At 35.1% G+C, this 21,646-nt stretch overlaps 1 protein-coding gene across 1 annotated transcript; it reads right to left on the bottom strand.

Moving 5' to 3' along the window:
* Positions 1–239: 239 nt before the first annotated feature.
* On the bottom strand, positions 240–15,955 carry ric8b (RIC8 guanine nucleotide exchange factor B). The gene is made up of 10 exons (XM_041257384.1): positions 15,734–15,955; positions 14,203–14,250; positions 13,395–13,997; positions 9,581–9,675; positions 6,700–6,850; positions 6,511–6,606; positions 6,026–6,170; positions 4,780–4,924; positions 3,485–3,604; positions 240–1,278 (listed from the first exon to the last, which is right to left on the bottom strand). Exons 1-10 carry the CDS (start codon positions 15,827–15,829, stop codon positions 1,170–1,172), a joined length of 1,608 nt encoding a protein of 535 aa, XP_041113318.1. The 5' UTR covers positions 15,830–15,955; the 3' UTR covers positions 240–1,169.
* Between the last annotated feature and the right edge of the window lie 5,691 nt (positions 15,956–21,646).

Raw genomic sequence — 21,646 nt, 5'->3', positions numbered from 1 at the left:
CTGATTCGTACTACAGAAGCTACATGAAAAACGTAGCTACACGGCTGCTCTTATGCGCCTTTTACGCACACTTTAATAAATCAGAGCACAGAACGTGTTAACGAGTTATTCAGAGCGCTGTGCTTTGCTGGACAGCCACTGTTTATTGCAGAGAGGTATGTACTGGTGACTTCATGCGACAGTACTGTCCATCAACTAAAACACTGCCTAATGCTGACAATCTTAAATTGTAAATATTTGACAGAAAATGATGATGCTTTAGTTGGTAAACTTATGGAAGGCATTGATGGAAATGTCCAGTGTGATTTTTGACACGTCTCCCGATTGCTTGCACCGCCCAGTTCTGTCAATTAACCTGGCTTGTTTTGTGCTTATGTCATGTTCACACCTTCTGTAGATACTACTTTCATCAGCACAGCAATTGCCCAGACATTCAAAGTACGAGCTAACCTGGGAAAACGTGGTTTCAACTTGCACATATTCTGCTTAATCAACCATGCCACGGACATTAAACTTAATGAGAAACCAGAACCGATTTTATCCCTATTTTAAAATAAATGTAAAATAAACTCTACACATATGAATAAGTAACAAGGTAAAACAAATAAGTAACTCAAATGTGGTAAGGCAGACTGACCAGCAGGTGGCTACACAGATGTTTAAAAAAACAAAACAAAAGAAAACACCATTAACAGGAAGATCCATCAATAAAATCTATTTTGTGAGAGAGATTAATAAATATGTCTCGTTTTTTTTTTTTTTTACTGCTGTAACATTGTACTAATTTGCTAATTCTAAATCTATTCTGAGTTTTTTTTTGCTGTATGGATATTTATATTGAAATAACCATATTTATTCCTACAGTCACAGCCCTACCACTTTAAATACAAACATTCTTTCATTCAAGAACAATGTACATGCTGCAAATAAAAAGGCTATCCAATTTAGAAATATTAATTTTATATTACCCCTCCCTCTTTCAGTTTATTTAACCTTTTTTTGAAGGTACACATACAAAAGAATTGGGGACCCACCAGAAGAATCCGTACACATTAACCCTAAAGGTTAAGATGCAAGCGCAGGGTCTCCAGAACAAGGAGACTGACATGTGGAGAAATAGCAGAAGTACCTGGACATTAGCCACGCTGACCAGTCAAGCAGGTGGCACATTAATCTGAGTCAGAGCTACAACTTTCCATGTTACACTGGCTTACTGCCTCCGCCAAAGGGGCTATTGTGCCATCCTGCTTCACTCCCATCGGCTGAATAATCTGATGCCTGTGGATGAATAGAAAAATAAAATGAAAGAAATGTATTCAATCATTGCATAATAGCAACACAAACCTGAACCACTGTTCAAGCTACTGAATGACTAAAAGAGGAGACATACTGAAAACAAATTACAAAGTCATAATAAATTGCCTGAGCCAATTGACAGCCAAGTGAAACCTTACCGAGTCCTGGGCAGGATGTAGACCCGTTATATTATATCAAAGGGTTGCTATTATTTTTCTACTAACAAATTGGCTGCTATTTTATTCCTACCTGCCCTTCCATCTTTTTTTTGTCCATTTTATCCTAAAGAAATCAATTTGTGAGAAATCATCTTTTTTCCTCCTGCACTTTAGTGGTGGTCAAAGATGTTGATTCACTGGCTGTCTTCCCCTACTGTCACTATTGTTCACAGCAGTTTAATTACAGGATCATTGGTTGTGTTAATCTCTTCAAAGCTTGTGCTGCACCTCTACAACTAATCCAATTATATCTGCTCTGTGAGCCACTGACTCAACTAAAGATGATTAATCAGTGATTTAACCAATGAAAGTTTTTTATAAATGATTTACATTAACATGTGCCCCTTAATTAAAAAAGGCTAATTAAGTATCTTTTTATCATTTATATATATATATATATATATATATATATATATATATATATATATATATATATATATATATATATATGAATATATGAAACAGCAAATATATATTCAAGGTTTATCTGGAACACATTTTCAATACAGTTTATCAGTGTTTTATTGTTTTTATTTAACCTATTCTAATGTGAAATGACTTTTCTGCGATTGCATATTTAGACACTTTTTCAGAGAAAACAGCAACTCTGAATACGTTACAAAATGTTCCACAATAGTTTGTAACATTTGCTCTGCAAATCATGTGTATTTAATATGCTATATTACACAGCAAACAACTTTTTTTTTTTATTTTAAAGCAAGACATTTATATTGTTAAGTTATATAAAAAAATAATTAACAGTAGGTGTTTATGGTAAATTTGTCTTTCAGCAATGCAATATAACTGCTAAGTATTTTCTAATATAGTTTCACTGCAATAATAGCTATTAAGTTCTCACATACAGTGATCTGCACAGTAAGCAAACCGATGACAGATTAAATAGAAGAACAACATGTTTGTATTCATTTTGCACAGTGACACCCAATATAGCACTGTTCCAATTTGTATTAGAAATGATCCCATCACAAACAAGGTGGTCTGCTGAAGGACACTTAGCCGGAATGGAGTCACAATTAAGGAGTTGGCAAAGTGCATTCCTGTCTCCACTTGCAGGTCACCCGAGAGTTTCTTCAGAACCAGCTATACAAGCCTTAGCTACACGCTGTCATTTAGCTTGATCACTACTCCAAATAAAAGAAAAAACACCACCTTCTATTGTTCAAGAATCTCTCTATCTCCTCTGCTGTACAGACAGTGGGCCCATATTGACACGCGTAATTCATTATGTTGTTTATACTGAAATAATGGTCACAGGATGAGAATCCTTGCTTCTTGGCAGGTTGTTCTCCAAGACTCATTCACCTCGCGCTAATTGAGCAGCTATAATCAGTTCTGATCCTTTCATGTACAAAGGTTTTGTTACACGGTTCAAAAAAAAAAGAAAAAAAAGAGGGAGGGGGATGCAGAGAAAATAAATAAATAAATCAATGCTCCCACTGCTTGTACCAATTACCCAATAATTAATTCTGTGGTTTTAATGAGCAGCCGGTGTACTGTCGGGTTCTTTTACTTACTGCTTTCATTGAATTTTGTTCGATATGTTATAATACTCAGGCTGCGGTAATTGGAGCCGACCAACATAGACGAAATTCTTGGTTTAATGAACAGGTTGGCAAGGAAAACAGTCATCTGGCCTTCAATTAATCCTTAACTAATCAACTGTACACAAACACGTTTTTCCTTAGAAGGACAGCGTAGGACAAAGGAAGATACGTTCAAACGGGCATTTCAAAAAATAAAAGGAATGCACTGAAGAAAAATGATATTGTTCTTGGTTAAAGCATTGGATGATTCACTAGGGAAAAAATCATGCACCCCTTGTTTCTTGGATATACAGTACCCATTTATACCCACTTGTCCAGCAGTTGTTAGTAATATACTACCAACCTTATTTCATTTTGCAGATAACCCTTTTCTGAGCAACAGACCTAGTAAAAAGTATGCAGTACCTGGAAAGCTGATCAAACATGTTGACTAGTTTGAGGGCTTCATATTCTTTCTGTTCTTCAGTCATTTCCTCAATGGGATTTGGCATTGGTTCTTCAACATGACCAGTGATAGGATTAATACTGAAATAAATAAAAACATGCATTGAATAAATACAGCAAAAAAGAAAATATATAAAACTAAGAGCAAGGCAAGAACCAAAGCTGAACATTATTCACTCTGGAAAGTACCTTATCTGAAAACACATTACACTACGACAATAGTTCTCTCCAGATTCCACACAAGAGAGATATGGATATAGAGGATCGATTGCAATATACCATTATCTCGGACTAAATTCATGTTTGGTTTAATTAATTGGTTTAGCAAGACCCAATTAGTGGTTTATTTTAGACCCGTTTTAAACCAACTCTATTTAAAAGACGAATGCCACAAATTAACCTTTCCTTGTGAATTCATCTACACAGTAAGTACGTTGTATCTTGTTATATAGAACATACCTAAACGACACCTAAAATAAAGTGTAATATAGCGTTTAAATAGCTATATTGTACATTTTTTACACAGTTTAGCAGCAATGTCTGGGAAATGAGTGGGGAACGACTGCACCAAACAATTTTACTTGTTAACTTTTGACAAACTGTACCTAATTTGGAATTTGTTGACGGTGTATGTTGTGAAAGGGTTCCTGGTATTTTTATAGTGAGTGCGTTAAGCAACTGAGCGTCTCAAGAGTGACAATTTGTCCGCTCACTCGAATCACTGATGAAATGTATTCTGCAGTGCTCTGAAGGAGCAGAACTCAGCTGCTCTGAGCGGTCCACTGTCTTTTCAGTATCTATGATAATCTAACAATGTACACCCTATGGATTATGTGGGAAGTATAACTATACATGGTATCGATGACGAAATCCTTTTTAAAATATTTAATTTTCTTCCAATACGTTTTACACATTTACTTTAATGCTTGGTATTTACTTTATTGAAATATGAAGTGCTGAAGCTATGTGATTGCTGCCTCCCTGACTGAGTTTTGTAAGTTTTATCTAAGATATTTCTGTTGTTTTGTTCAAATCTTTGTTTTGGCCACCGTACCCTTTATTATGCCGTGTGGCGTTTCTTTGTTTTATTTATGTTTTGGTTTATTAAAATTAACCCCCCATGTGCTAAAATACCCGGACTTCAGAACACCAGTATCCTCTGGCATCCTGTCACACTCAATTAAACCAGTTTAAGTGACACCTTGCAATTGACCCAACAGGTTTTATTTTTGGTACCCTATAGGTGTCTTACTTACAAAGGTTTTACCGATTTGTACTCCTCTGTATCTGAATCTTCATCTTCAGAGTACTGGCCTCCCCCTCTTCCTCCTGCCAACAGTCCTCGAGCAGCCAGGAGCCCCGCGGCATTGCCATAGCCAGTGTACTTTAACAAGTTGTCAACTAAAACACAATTAGCCCACACAATACAACATTTTTTTTTAGAATGTGTATAATTTTTAATATATAATATATATATATATATATCTATATATTATAATATATATATATATATAGATATATATATAGATAGATAGATATAGATAGATAGATATATAGATAGATATAGATAGATAGATAGATACACACACACACAGACAATAGATGGGCTTCAATGAGTTACAGGAAAATAGTTCCCTCTAGGGTTTATGTGACATCTTAAATTACAAGACTGAAGGTCGAGTCATTTATAAACTGTCACTGAAACCCAAGATGGAATTGTTTTCCTGTAACTCACTGAAGATGTCCATCTATTATTTTTTAGAACACATGAATACCCTATGATGCTAATATTAAAGAAGACAAGGTTCAGCAGTACAGTTGTTTGTTTTGTTTTTTTTAAAACTTTGTGTTTCAGTGCTGTACAGGCGTTCTATGTCATTATCCATTAGTGTTTCAGCTTTATTTGGATGATTGCCTTTACCTTATTTTAATTTCCAGTTTCTCGGAGATACAAATGTACCAGCTTTACTTTTTTTTTTTTTAATGTATTCTCATTTTGTTGTTCATTAATGAACATTGCTGTACAGTGGGTGTTATCGAGTGACTGAAAACAAGACATTTTGTGTTTGAATTGATAATGATTGTCTCGGAGTCGAATGGATCAAAGTTCAAGTATAGTTTCTTCTAGAGGAAGAAACTTTTTTTTTTTTTTTTTTTTTAGAATATATATATATATATATATATATATATATATATATATATATATATATATATTATATATATAAAAGAATTTAAACAAAAAAAAAAAAAATTTATGTCCAAACTACGTTTGAGGTTTAACACTCCCACAAATTACATACTTTCTTTTAAAGCTGGTGCAATAAGCAGGTGAGATTAGGTCATCTGCACAACATAATACAAAACTGTACATGTACACCAATAATCAGAGGAAGACAATCTGGATCATTACACTCACACTTCATAGTACATATATATATATAGACACACACACACACACACACTATAAATGTATACTATATTATAACATGTATTAATACACACCACTTTCTTTGCAGAGCACAAAAAGGAACTCAGCAGCACTTTGCTTCACGCCAGTGTCTACGTGTGTCATGAGACGCACAAGTTTGTTTCGGATAGTTGTTCCCACTTCCGGGCGGTTCTTTACATCTTTTAGTGGAGGTAGAACCTGAAAATATTGAATAAAGATTTAAAAGGATGTATACCACTGTATATTACACAATGCCCTCAAGTAGACTCATCTGTAACAGATTAGTGGCAAACTAAATGGATTAGCAGAACTGTAACTGTAGATAATGATACCCAGGTGTGTCAGTTTATGTAAGTGAATAGGCTATAGTCAGTTAAATTCTGACTTACAAATTATTTTGGCAAAATCATATATAAAAAAAAAAAATATGTCCTGTCAAAGTATTTGCAAAACATACTAACCTGAGGATCAAATATCCAGCTACTTTAAAAATACATTATAAATACAATAATTAAGTTTGTTTGAAAAAGGCTCTTACCTGAGCTTTAATAAATTTCCTGATATCTCTGTGATGTCTGGCACTTTCGGTCATTAGGCTAAACACGGGGGTAAGTCCTTCTTTAAAATTGGAGCCCTTTTTGAAAAATAGGCAAACACAATACAAATGAAATGGACACTTTACTAGACACTTTATTAAGCATTCGCTGATTATTTTCTCCCCTCTTACCTTGTCTATCCTCTTTACCATAAAATCCAGTAAGACCTGGATGACCTCCATGTTCTTCCCACTGTACTCCTCGATTCCTCCCTGGCTTTGAACACTGATCATCACCTCCAGATACAAAACAGGAATGTTGCTTAGCAGATTGATGGTGTGGCTAAAACAAGCATAGGAACAAATTTCATTTTTATATTATGATCCCATGTGATGAAATTCCACACCTGTTGAATACATCCTGCCACCATAATATGAAATTCACTATACTGATAGTAAGCATGTCTTACAGTGTAAAAGAGACACATTCCACACAAATCACAGCAGCTGAACATTAAGCACATGACAGGCAAAAGAAAGTTGAAGGAATTTTATATATTGAACAGAGATCCAGACTGTATTACTGTCATAGGGTTATCCGAAGGTGATAACAAATGAACACAAGGTACAACAGTCCAACACAAGAATTACACACAAAAAATGTTTGTAAATGTAGCAACAAGTTCTGACTTTAAAATAAGTCTCAAAGCAACACATATGAACAATAAGCCATATGCCCTTCAAACATGACAATGACCCTATAACATGTCAGTGAAAGGATGAAGAAAAGAGTTCAGAATTCTAACATTTCAATTTGAATGAATTATTACACATTTTTGAATTTTGATTAGAAAAGAAGGCAGCAAATGGAAATAAAAGTGGCAGTGTGGGAAGAGCAAAAATCTGATTAGTGCCCGGGGTAAGCTATACTGTAGATGACATAGTTAAATCAGTATTTGGAGGCAGTTAGAAAAATGGAAAATGGGGGATAGAGTAAGCTAATGGGTCCCATAGAGTGCTGCAAACAGGTGAAGCCTCATGGAGACCAAGGCCTTGATAATAATATACAACTTATTTTACAGTGCACATTGTAATTACAAAGCTTTACACAATATTACAGATAGATCAGGTATATTTCAACTTCCCTTATTTATTTGACTGGTTATATTATTGCAATGGTGCCTGCATTGCTCTCATAGTATAGTTTGGAAAATCAAGTACTTGTAAGATTCAAAACGCGTTTTTTTTTTAAACTTAAAAAATGAGAAAAACTTGTTTGTTGGTCAAAATATTTGGGGACAAACAAAAAAAAAAACACAGTGTTCTGATCTTATACACCTTCAAAATGAATTTTCTGGATCAGTGCGTTTCAGCTATTCCTTTCAGTGCAAGAGGCTTGACTTTCTGATCCGAGACCCTCGGCTGACAGTTTTATTTGTGCCAGGGGAGAGTATGAAATTCTTGAGCTACCAAAGAGCCAGGTCTGCACAATGGCATTAACATGCCTTCCACAGGGGGTGAAAATACAGAATATATTAGGCACTACTTACCCATCTCTGGAGATCATTAATCATCCACAGATGACACCCACCCTCTTGGCTCCCAGACCCCTCCCGATGTGCTGAATCAGGGCACCTAAAATGCTTTTAAGGGGGCAAACTAGTTGCCAAAAAGCAAAACTTTTGACCCCCCCCCCCCCCCCCTTTTTTCTTTTTTTTTTTTTTTTTTTTTTTTTTTTTTTAAAGAGCCCTTTGCATTAATTAAACTCAGTGACCTAAACATGCTTTGTGAATGAGATACTTATTACTGAATAACAAAATTAGTCAGAACTGAGAAGTGTTCAACATGGTCTTTTATTTACATTTCCTGCATCATTAAATGTTTGTTGTTTTTTTTATTTTTAATAAAAGTGGAATATGTATGAAATATCCAGTGGGTACAACTACATCCTTCTAATTAAAAGGTAACAATATAAATGTGTGTTAATTAATAATTTGTAAATGCTAGTATAATTTATTTTTATTTGTAGCTACAATTTGAAATTGACCAAGTTAAGAAATATGGTAGTTGTCCACCGACTGTTATCTTTAGGTGTAATTTAGAAAATGGAGCCACTTTGTCATGGTCCTTATTCACAATGTTATTTAAACAATGTTTACATGGCCTTATACAGTATCTTGTCTGTACGAAGGACAAGGAAAACACAGACAAGATTTCTTTAATTGCTAAACGGAAGTAGGTCACAGGTCTATATTTATAAGAGAATGCAGGTCTTGTCTATATTGGTGGTGCAAGTTCTGTAGCTAATAAGTAAACATATACAACAATAAATACATAAATTAAAAACTCCCCCACTCTCCCAGTCAGATTGATGCAGTTAAAGTGAATTGCCTGTTAAGCCTGGTTTGTTCTGCTCAATACAGAACCTGATTAGATTTTTTCTGCCATCCCAATACCTTTACATTATTTATAACTTAAGCATCTAATCTGGTACCAGTGCTTAGAACTCTGCAGGGGAGCTGGGTGGCACAGTAGGCACTGATCTTTGACCTCAGGGACAATACAGCACCCAGTGTAGTTTCTTGCCTTAGTAAAATCATTTATGTTAGTTTTATTATGCAATACTGATCTATCATCATAAACTGAACAAAATGACATCTAATTTGGAATTCTAAAGCACCGACATGTATGTAAACACTACAAACCGTCACTTTTTGCAGTCCTACAGTAAGTACGATACAGATTTCTAATAGAATTACATTTACATTGACATACATAGACTAGACTGAGAAAATTAAAAACAGATAAGTTAACACGAATTGGTGCATTCGATCGTGCAGATGAAAGTGCAAATAGCAGAAAAAAGTACAAGAATTACACCCGTTATTTTTATTATTCAAACATTTGTGAAAACTCAAAAGATGTCACCAACCAAAATAAGCTACACCTTATATTTTATTGTCAAGTGAATAAGACGTTTTACTAATTTATTCGATTAATTTATTTTAAAACACTAAAACTGTGACACACATGCATATCTCTCAAGCTGTATTACACCAAAAATCATGCTAACCTGTGCAATTCCTCTGTTTTGTCCTCCGTCTGAGTCTTTATCATCAAAATATGGCGCATGATGGCAGTGATGAGGCGAAGCTGGTGGGCACCATCCTATCAAATGAAGGTTGAACAACAACATGATCCCCAATCTTACACTAAGGTCCTGTCCACACTACATAACCAATCTCGTGAACTGTACTCAAAAACGTTTTAATTAAGCCAGCTCAAAGCTTCCACATTAAAGTATTGTTTCCTCTTTAGTCGGGCTTAAGGCGTAGAAACACTTAAATTGTTTAGTTACTGCTTCTGGCAGCACAATGGACTGTGGACTTAGTACAATAGTACCCACCATGCACTGCCTGTTTGCAACCTTTCAAATATGGAGCCCATGCCCATGGAAGACATAGCACTGCTTAGCATGAACATTATGGCTTTGTTTCTTAAACACAAGGTATCAGCGATGAAGAAGGCAGCAACGGTCTCGCCATAGGCAAGCTTTGCATAGGCTCAGTCAACATGCCATAAATATGACCACGTCGCGCCACCATTTTACAACAAAAGCCTAAAAATGGTACAACAGTATTACAGCATCCACACTTCTGATAAACCTGATGCAATCTAATTTAGAACCAGACTACCCCGAGGTGGTCTCGAGTCCGGTATTAAAGACTGCGTACTGAAGATGTAACTGTATTTAGCTTTTTTAAGTTGGTTGAAAGGCAACCAATACTGTTTAAAGGCACAGTGTGGACAGGGCCTAAGACACCAGACACAAACTGATGTGATGTTGACAGAAGACTTGTGATGGAACAGGAGTGAAGGAGTGGACACTACTGGCTACTGACAGTTAATGTTCAAAATAAATATAATAAAGTCTACCAACTGTAAATTACAGTGCACAAAACCCTACTCAAAATCATTATCATCCTTTGACAAAATTATTTGTCAGTTTCTTTTTAGTCCTTCTACTTACAGTTGATTGTTTTATAGACAAGGAAGAAATAATGTCCTAAACTATTAACAGTTCATTAGGGAATAAAGGCTTGCGCTCAAAATGAGTCATCAAGGAAGAAATTGCTACTGATCTCAAGCTGAAGAACAAGCTCTACCTGCTATTATCCTTGACAGAGCAAGACATTTGCAGTACAAAGACATAAGATAATGTAAACAAATGATCCATGTATAGAAATAGTGTTACTTTATAGGCTGTAGGGTTTAAAACACAACGCACTACTTTCCTTGGCTTTCTACTTTGTTTTACAGTATTTCTACAATATCTTTTTCAACATAAAATGGGAATAAATATCTTCTGAATTCACAACATTGGTAGCTTCAATCCAACCTCTTCAACAAGAAACATTTCACAGGTTCCTGACCAGACCTGGGGTCAATTATAATTCTAATTACAATTACAGCAGAATTGGTTGCTGAAATTGCAATTACAAAGCTATTTTGTTCAATTACAATTCTGCTGTAATTGCAATCATAATTACAATTACACAAACAGCTACACACATTAACATGTTTACTCTGTTTAGTCTACCAAGCGTTATCACAGGTACAAATACAAAAACATACAGAAAACATGAGAAGAATGTTCACTCAATGACTGAGATCAGTCTTAGAAGATCATTAGCTAAACTGGTCAGATTCTGCGCAGAATGATCTCCTTGAACACACCCCTTGTTCTCTGTCACTTCACAAAAACATTATCACCCGATTATGTTGGCCAATCAAAGTCCAATTATTGTGGCACTTGCTGGGTGTAGTAACTATTAGCTTGATCAAAAACTAAACTGAAATACACAAAAATATAATATTTTTAGTGGATGAGAAATGGAGAGAAAACGTAAACCAGTTTATGAATATTTAAGCATACAAAAAGCAAAAATATCAGAAGTGGGTCAGATGAAGCAAAAGACGCATGCTATAATATTGCATTGAGGTAGATGTTCGCGCTGACAATAAAAGAACATGCAGAAAAATAAGTGACACATTAACTAAAGCAATAAAGTGAACGGAGAGACATGCAGTCCATTTATGAAGCTTTTACACACGCTTTAATAAAAAGAGAGCCCTGAACGACTGTGTTAATGAGTTTGTCCGAGCCCTGTGCTTTGCTGGATAGCCACTGTTTATTGCACACTGCAGAGAGGTATGTTTTGGTGACTTCGTGTGACGGTACTACCATCAGCTAAAACGCTGCCAATCTTAATCGTAAATATTTGACAGAAAATGGTGATGGTTTAGTAAACTTATGGAGCGCACTGATTGAAATGTTCAGTGTGATTTCTGAAGCATCTCCCGATCGGTTGCACCACCCAGTTCTGTCAGTTGTCTTTCATTTGTATGATTTCAAGGCAAACAAACCTGGCTTGTTTTGTGCTGATGTCTTGTTCATACCCTCTGTAGATACTATTTCCATCAGCACAGCGATTGCCCAAATGTTCGCAAAGTACTAGCTACATGGGAAAATGTGGCCTCGACTTGCACAGATTCTGCTTCATCATACATGCCAAGGACATTAAACTTAATCAGAAATCAGTTTTGTTTTTTTAGAATACTGTATGGTGCAGATCAGAAAAAAAGACAACAAAACAGATAAACCTCTCGTTTTATCTACAGTTAGCAGGAAATAAAAAAAAAATTCAACTGCAGTCTGAAGTATTTTGTTTAGCAATGTTTAGTTTTAGAGAAAGTGAGGATTTATTTTCAACAGACTAATTGGGTACACTACGTTGTATGAAAAAATGTTTCAAGAAATAAAATGTAAATATGACTATCTTTTAAAGATGCAAGCCCACTTTTTTATTTAAAAAAATTAATTAACAAGCAAAGTGAAGATCACAACCGAGAGTTTACAGTAACATACGATATGTGTTCATTTACATGCTCACTCAGCCAATACAAATCTCATTCACTGACACATTGCTACACGTAAATGCTGCATGCATAGACAACCAAACAATTCAGATACTTGCAGATTTGTATTTTCAGTGCATGACATACTGCATTTTTAAAGGAAATAAAGGCAGTGCCTAACCAAATGCATTTACATCAATTTCCAAGATTTCACTGACCCTGTGACAGGCAGCTAGAAACATCGACTGTCACTAACAAGAGCGAATAAGTGCACTTCTAGTGAGCCTCTAAACCCTTAAAGGCACAGGCAATCAAATGAGTGAGTGATTCAGCAGTTCCTGTCTTAGCACATGCTTGTTAACAAAGCAAGTCATCGATAGGCCAATTCAATCCATGCCCCCTCCTTCCATTCCTCCTGGAGGAGAGGATCTGTTTATTTCATTTTCATCCATGACTAATTGACTGTGCCTCGCATGTTTGTTAAAAGCATAAAGTGCAATAGGTCTGTCAGCCTAGTTTTATGTAAGTTTATCTATCTTATCCTATCTTTTCAGAACAAAATGCTTTAATTCAAGCTGATATCATATTTGTAGTTTTCAGTTACACCAAGAACTATAATATCTATACACCAAGTGTAAAATATCTGAATTTGAAATTATGAAGCAAAATATGAATTAAGAAATTAGAAAATATTTTGACAACTTTTGAAAACAAATTGTTATCATTATTTTCTTTCATTTTCTTATTAATTAATTATAAGTAGGGCTTCTGATTTTTGGTTTTAGCCTCTAAAAAAATATACAAAACAAACAAAATCGGTGTACAGCCAATAAACACCAGAAAAGCATTGGAAATGTTTACTCAGTTCACACTGACTTCATCCCTTTCCCATTTAATAAAAAAAAAAAAAAAAAAAAACTGCAAAAAACAACTGACATCCATTGGACAATGTCTAGAAAATGACTTACCTCATCATTGAAATCTGACAGAGTGAGGTTAAATAGGGTTTTCAGAGCCTCCATTGTGCGCTCGTTGTCTTCTAGGGGTAAGGGTGGAGCCTCCAGATCTGTTGCAACTTCATATTTCCCTACCCACTTTATACTGAGGATGTGCTCCAGGATTTCAATCAATAGGTCTACTGCCTTCAGCTCTTGCCTCAAGCATGATCGCACATCTGTGCGCAGTGCTGACAGCAGGAAAAGGAGGCGCAGTGAGAACAGTGCTACCTCATGACTTAGTCCCTGGCATGTGTACATCCTCAGGCGGGCACACAGCCCCGAAGCAAGATTGATCTCAGCACTCAGCTGCTGTGCTGCCACACTGTTGAAAATCACATTACAGAGGCATTTCAACGCCTCGACCACCAGCCCCACCTCTAAAATCTCTGGAACCGATTCACCCGTGCCTTGAAGTGCGGCCAACTGAGCCAAGACTAACATGCCTTGTTTGGTTGCCACAGGCCCCAGAACTTTCTTGTCCCGTGAAAGAATACGCAATGTCTCCAGGCACATGGTTTGGCAAGAAGCCTGTACATCCTTCCCTAAGATTCTGACCAGTCCCTCGCACAGTTTCTGTAATAAACACAAGAAAAATCAACTTCAGAATAGGTGTAGTATTTAGATAAATAACAGACTGTAAAAAAAATAACATTGTGCACTTCAGGAGATTTAGCCTCAATGAAACAATCTATAATAAACAGTGTACTAGACTAACATGGCCATCATCTTTATAAACAGTATAAATTATAATGTGTATATGTTTTTTTACACAACTTGCCTTTCGCTTTTCTTCTTCTTTTGGGTCAAAACTGAATGTTCGACTGTTCTAAAAAGGAAAAATGTAAATTTATGTTATTTACATAAATACATTGGGCAAAACTGAAAATCACAAAGGGCTGTGGTTGTTGGATCAGCTTATATATAGAAAGTGACATGGTGGTACTAGGGTGAAGTAGGTGTAAATATTTTGAAGGTAGTGGGTCTGTAAAAATAAGTATGTTCCCCACAAAAAAAAAACAAAAAAAGCAGCAAGGAACAAAAACATATTGAGCACCACAATAAGGGTAATCGAAATAAATAATTTAATGGATTTTAAAGCCTTGATTATTACTCCTCTATAGTGTCTAGGTGGAAATAAATACTTGTATCACACATCCCGTCATGCAAATAAACATTCAAATTTATAGGCCTAAATGTTTGGTTATACATGGATTGTAAATTTTGGCAAGAAAATTAATCATGTGGAAGACTGAAAACTACTGTCACGGGTCTCTCTAGGCTAGCGCATAGTACATTCTGATACAAAGTTTTTAAAGGACCATTTTAAACAAGACTTCCTTTTCCATAAACAACTGTTTAGTTCATGATCTTTGTATGAACAGAACCAACAACCTTGCTCCATACTTGCAGTACATTCTGCACTTGACAGCTGTTAATAACTGCTGTAGAATACTGGACATTACCGTATATTGCCTGCAAATTACTAACTTCCTCGATATTGCTTTTGTGACCTCGATGTTATTGTTATGGTCCAGAATAACTAAGCTTTTGCTCCACATACTCACCTATCTGATTACTTAATATGGCTACATTGCTTGCTTATTTCTAATTTTGTAACAATAAATACATTAAACAAATAGAACTACCTTTTAAAAATGTCTTAATTATAACCCTGTGCTTGGTAGCAAGTTTAAACTTTGCATTGTAAATACAGGTCTTTAAAATGCTGTTGTGCCCCAGAATGATTACTGGTTACTGATGTCAATAATAACCTCGTACTGCTGCAGGGTGAGGACTATGTAGCTCGAATATTATTATTGTTATTATTACCAAGTGCGTTGAACAGAAGAATGGCAACGTGGTATTGTCAAGTACAGACTAGTGGTTACACAACAGAATATGACAAGACTTCTGATCTATATATATATATATATATATATATATATATATATATATATATATATATATATATACACACACACACACATATATATATATATATACATACACACACACTCGCGATTTTTGCAAAAAAAAAAAAAAAAAAAAGATCCAGCTGCAGATTTTCACAAACAACAAATAATGTCGGCTTCCCCTATTTCCTGGTGAACTGCACTGTTAATGATAAAACCATTTCCGCAGTGTGAAGAATTCTACGTACTTCAAAGAAAAAATGCATTGCTATGGATTATGTTATGTCTCGGATAAATAATAATATTAACAACAATACAATACAATACATAAGTGTTGAATTCAAATAGTTTATAAAACATGTCGCATTGTTTACGTGATGAATATCACTGCCCTACCTCTCTGTTGTATTCCCGCAAGACACTTTCAATTTCTTCTTCATTGCTACTTTCTCTTCTGCTCTCCACCTTTGATAAAACAGTACTTAAATCCATGTTTTAACGAACTGCAATAAATACAATTTAACGGAATAAATAACGCCAAGGCACTCTGAAATACAAAAATCAGAAAAACAAACCACAACACACACCACCCACTTCAACCCTTCATTCTACCCTTTACCTTTCACCTTTCACCGTGTGATGTCACGGATCACCCTGACAACAGTCGTACACTCCATGTGTCTTTCGGGAAAAGGATGTATTAATACTATTTTAAATGATAGCTAGCAAACTTTATATTATTTCTGTATTGTTTACTTTAACATTTTTTCAGTCGCAATGTTTGTTTTTTTTTTGGGAAGGGGGGGGGGTATTGCATGTCGGGTACGAGAATGTTCTGGGATTTTTTTTATGTGTGTAAAATAATAAAATGAAGTTATATTGTTTATTTTTTTTTAAATAATAAACTGTAAAGGTAGTTAACTTTGGTGTAATTTTATACAGCGCACATATTAAATGAGGGATATGTTTCACTGATAATGTGAATAGTAATAAAGTACAGTACTATATAGGAGATTTGATATAGAACTACTAAAAGAAGCTAACAATTTATAACAAAGGTTTCGACTAAACCCTTTTTTGGGAGATCTTCAAATCATTGAAATACTTTAATCAAAACTTTGTAATTGATTTTTAGTTTGTTTTAGTATTTCCAAATTCAATATTATTGAGTTTAATAGTTATGAAATAATATTTAATAAACTCAATCACCGAAGTACGCACCCACTAGGGCTACTGGGACTGTCACCCTTAATTTAAGAATGTGGTTATACACATGCCACATCATCCTAACCGTGCTACCTAACAGTGATGCCATTGCACCATGCTGCTTTGCTGAGAGTGTAAATACATGATGATGCAAAGTCAATGAAAGAGGGTTTTTGATTAAACCTAGAAGGTAATTAGCAAAACAGATGGACGAGATTTAGAAGTTGCACCCCCTGATATCACTAGTCATGCCATCCTGTCACATTTCGTAATTCCTGCAGCTAGGGGTTCGAGCGATAGAATAGGAATGCAGGTAATTGACATCGTGTCAACACTGAATGGGATTGATAACAGCTGCCCAGCAAAAGCAAACTGCCTCTAGTTAGAAGTCCATAGATATCCAGGTTATACGTGTATTTCAGATTTGTGTATACAAGTTTTTTTTTTTTTTTTTTCAGCATCTAAAGGAAACGTCATATGTAATTTGTTATATTCTATGTGGAGTAACCTTTTAATGAATCCATTCCATACATGCCAACAGTCCCTATATGGTTTTTGAACAGTGTTATTGCTACTGCTTGCCTCGGAGTTTTCTTTGTTCTGTTCTCTTGACTAAATAAATACCACAGTATATTTGCCATTTTTTCTGTAATTGTGTAACAGAGATGGAAAAAACAGATTAAGTGATTTAAATGCTGTTTCAGATGTATGTTGACATTTTTATCTACAGAACCACTGTTTAGTTAATTGTTACTATTAAGGCGTAGTGATATTAATAGATCGGGTAAGTAAGTTGGTCTATGATGTCATAGCCGTGCAGAAAGACAATCATTACCGCACTGTCATGTGATCTTGTTCAGCCAATCACAACACTTAATTTATCCAAGCCCTTTTATAATATGTTGTAGCGTGCACAGCAGGGCTGGTAGGTAATGTAATTACGCACGGAGACATTACAGCGGTATCGGCACAATGCATTAGTGCAGTGGTGCACAACTCAAGCCATCGAGGGCCGGTGTCCCTCATGGTTTTTGTTCTAACCGTACCCTAAATTAGTTAATTTGACCAATTAAGCTTCTAATTAGGTCCAATAAAGTACTTTAGGGTGCAGTTGGAATAAAAACCTGCAAGGACACCGACCGTCCAGGAGTGAGTTGTGCACCACTGCTTTAGTGCAAGAGGTCCTGGGTTTGCATCCTCCAGCTCTTCTGCAGCAATTTTCAGAGATGTAGGGCATTTGTGGGTAGGTTTGCTTTGACTCTTCTGTCCAGTTCGTCCCATACAAGTTCTATGGGTTTGAGGTCTGGAGACTGGGCAGGCCAGGTCATTAGATTGAGTTGTCCTTCACTTTCTTTCTTCTCCAGATAGTTCTTGCACAACTTTGAGGTTTGTTTCGGGTCATTATTTTGCTGAAGAATGAAGGACTGCCCAACTAGCCGTAATCCTGATGGAATGGCATGCCTCTGAAGTATACTATGATAGCCATGCTGGTTGAGCTTGCCATGGACTTGGTAAAGATCACCAACTATGTCATCAGCAAAGCAACCCCAGACTATGACACTGCCTCCTCCATGCTTGACAGTGAGAACCACACATTCAGAACTCATGCGCTCACCCTCTCTGCGTCTTACAAATACTCAGTGGTTGGACCCAAATATTTCAAATTTTGACTCTTCGGTCCATAAGACTGACTTCCACTCCTCAAACGTCCAGTTTCTGTGTTTTTTTTGGCCCAGGAAAGTCCCTTCCTCTTATTCTGCACTCTTAACAATGGTTTATTTGCAGCAATTCTTCGTTAGGCCAGCTTCACGCGATCTCCTCTGAAGAGTTGATGTTGTAACATCTGTACTTCTAGTAGCATTTAGTTGAGCTTGTATTTCACTTGCAGTTAATCACCGGTTTTGCAGACTTGTGACTCGAATGAACTTGTTCTCTGATTCTGAGGTCACCCTTGGCCTGCCTGACCTTGTTTGGTCTGCATGAGTGCCAGTTTCTTCAAATAGTTTGATCTTGGCCACAGCAGTTACAGACACTTGCAAAGTTCTTGCGATTTGTCTTAAAGATTGACCTTCATTTCTTAAAGTGATTACAGACTGTCTTTTTTCTTTGCTTAACTGAGTCTATTTTGTCATTTTCTGCTCCCTTACATTCAGGAATGACAAACGTGTGCCTATGCTACTTATATTTGTAGTAATCATGGACCCTCACCTGTTAACAATAATTGGTGACAAAAGGTTAATTAGGTAACATGCTAGTTAACTCGGAGAACATCTAACAAAGACACTTTTATACCAGTGTTCTAACACCGTGTTGTACACATTTCAGACTTTTAACTGACTTGGGCTTCAGACTGAAATCCCCTTGCTTTGGGTGACCGTTTCATTGAAATTGACAAGATTTACATTTTCATTTAAAAATTAAATTTTTGAATGCAATTCACTTACGATTATCAGCTTATATAAGTACTCGTATCATATAATAAAATATATATTTCTGTGTTGCATGTCAATGAATTACATACAGTATGATCTGCTAGAAATGCCGTATACTGTAGGTATCACACAGGTTACCACAGTAAATGAGTAGGTGCAATTTGACATGAGTCTTTAAATTGTTCTGGAGGGGTACAATGCAATGCTCAGTGGTAACTTCTGGCTCTGATTGCTCTTGAAGTTGGAGGTTCGAAGCTACAACATCACACCATTACTGACATGTATTGGGAAGCAATTCGTCAGATTTCCTGTTTTGGTCATTGTGACTTTTCAACAGGGAGACACAGTCTTTATATATTGCATAATAAATATCAGGGGACAGATCATTTAAGAAAAGTTTGGACTGCATGTGCTAAGTGTTTTCCTTTTTTATTTTAGTCCATTCACTGCTCCGTATGTAAGAAAAGAGAAATAAAAAATCAAGTTTTTTTGTAGATATTTTCAACACGAGAACTAGAATAACATGGATGTTATGCTAATTTAAAAAAGTGAAACAGTTGAAAAATGATATAATCCATAAGATTGTGTACTTTTCCCATGTTCAGAAGTTTATCCAAGCCCTGTGAGCAGCCCTTGATGGTGAACTTTATAGAACTGTTGTATGTGAGGTTTTGGTAAGGGGTCAGCCTCTATGGAAACTATGGGGTTATAAGGTCACAGGTCATTGTGCTGAGGGGCACTGATCCTAACAGTGGGAAAGATTTCCCTTAGAAAAGTAATTATTTCCACACTATGCCTGTCTTAATACTTACACCCCACTGAGCCTTTCTAAATTGAGCTACAGGTAATAAAAAAATAAAATTAAAAAAGCTTGAAAAAGAAGTGAAAGAAACTGATTTTCCTGTCTCTATGTTGAGGGACCTGATATCTGAAGGATAGGTTCTTTCTTTATGACTAAATGACTCCCAACATCTGAGAAGTTAGCTTTATAAGAACATTATACAAACTAGTAGTCAACAATGAGGTTTAACCAATTCAATTTGCAACTGTATAATGCTGGAAAGTTTTTGAAACATAGTCAGCATTCTGTGTCTATGTATATCTTTATGTGCTGAAGACGGTTTATATAAACTTTTAAATCAGGAATTTCAGCGCTGTGTCTGGAGTTCTCTACAGCATGAATCTAAATAAACCATGTTAAAAAAACAAACATGGAAAGAGAAAAAAAGCATTAACTGCAAGGTTTAATTTTTAAAGCCTGCATTACGTCTTGTATAATGTGAATTAGAAGTTACAGAAGTTATATTCTTTATCTGAACAAATTTAATTTATAATTTACATAAATCTTGAAATTATGGATTAGTTGTTGACTATTTATTATAAAAATTCACCTTAAGAAATCATTGACTGTTTTTTATTAAGAATATATGACAAAAACACTTCATAAAACAAGCAGTAAATTAAACAAGGGAGATCATTAGAGCTGAGGTCCAATGATTCAAACAAGACCAATTTCTTGAATCCTGACAGCAATAAGATCAAATATGTTGCAGCCCTTTTTCATTAGTGTTTTAATAGATCCCTATTAAGTACCCCACAGTTCTGATGAAAAATAATTATTCATAAAAAATGTATTAAATCTTTAAATAATCTTAAGGCACCTTAAATCTTGATTAACTAATAATTATTCATAGTAAAATGTAATAAAATAAAGTTTATATCAACTGCAGACCACTTCACTGAAACTGCACATTTTCTAATTGTGCCCTTTCCTGTGATGTAATATTGTATGTAAATAGAAGTGTTTTTCACATCGTATATTACCTCAGATATAGAAGCAGAAATTAAAGAGCACTTTCTGTATCTGTAATAAATGTTAGCGATCAGTAATAGTCCTACTTTAATCAATGAAATTTTGTTGATACATTTCCAGATACACACTGTGTGTGCATCTTTCATCTACAACATAAAATGCACCAACGATGCAGTTATCTCTATCATTATTCAAAAATGCATCTAAACTTAGAATTTGATTTACAAAGTATCTTGGTATGACTTGGGTCACATGGTAACCCACAAAACAAGGCACAGATGAAAAGTATTTAAATTTTAACATCTTTATTTAAATTTTAAAGTTCTTTATGTATCTTTATGTATCAACCTGTACAAATAGCACCACATATCTCAATTGAATCCATGACCACGGTCATCACAGTGGTTGCTATGAGTGCTTTTATTTACATAAAAAGTGACTAATATTCTTAATGTTATATTTCCAATTCTTTTTTAAATTCTTACCCATAGGGTAATAGGTCACAATAACTGCTGAGTGCATTTTATACTACACAAACTCTAGGTTAATTTTCTTTTCCTAACATCAAAGCAAATAAACCAAACCAAAACACACAATGTTACAAAGGTGACAGTAAAATATGTCTACAGTAAGTTCTCTCAAAAATACAACTTTTGACATGTAACACAATATATTTTCAAAGGCACAGCTTCTAATATATCTAATATATATATATCCTATATATATATATATATATATATATATATATATATATATATATATATATTTTTATATATATATATATATATATATATATATATATATATATATATATATATATATATATATATATATATATTTTTTTTTTTTTAAAGAATC

This window comes from Polyodon spathula, chromosome 8, assembly GCF_017654505.1.
Source record: "Polyodon spathula isolate WHYD16114869_AA chromosome 8, ASM1765450v1, whole genome shotgun sequence".
Lineage (NCBI taxonomy): Eukaryota > Metazoa > Chordata > Actinopteri > Acipenseriformes > Polyodontidae > Polyodon > Polyodon spathula.
Note: the sequence above shows the minus strand (reverse complement) of the source record. Positions and strands in the feature narration are given on the sequence as shown.

Excerpts from the sequence above, each read along its gene's own strand:
- ric8b (XM_041257384.1), bottom strand. The coding sequence starts at position 15,829 with ATGGATTTAAGTACTGTTTTATCAAAGGTGGAGAGCAGAAGAGAAAGT. Across the intron at positions 13,998-14,202 it reads AAGAAGAAGAAAAGCGAAAG|AAACTGTGCGAGGGACTGGT; the intron begins GCAAGTTGTGTA and ends TGTTTATTACAG. Across the intron at positions 1,279-3,484 it reads ATGTTTGATCAGCTTTCCAG|GCATCAGATTATTCAGCCGA; the intron begins GTACTGCATACT and ends ATTCATCCACAG.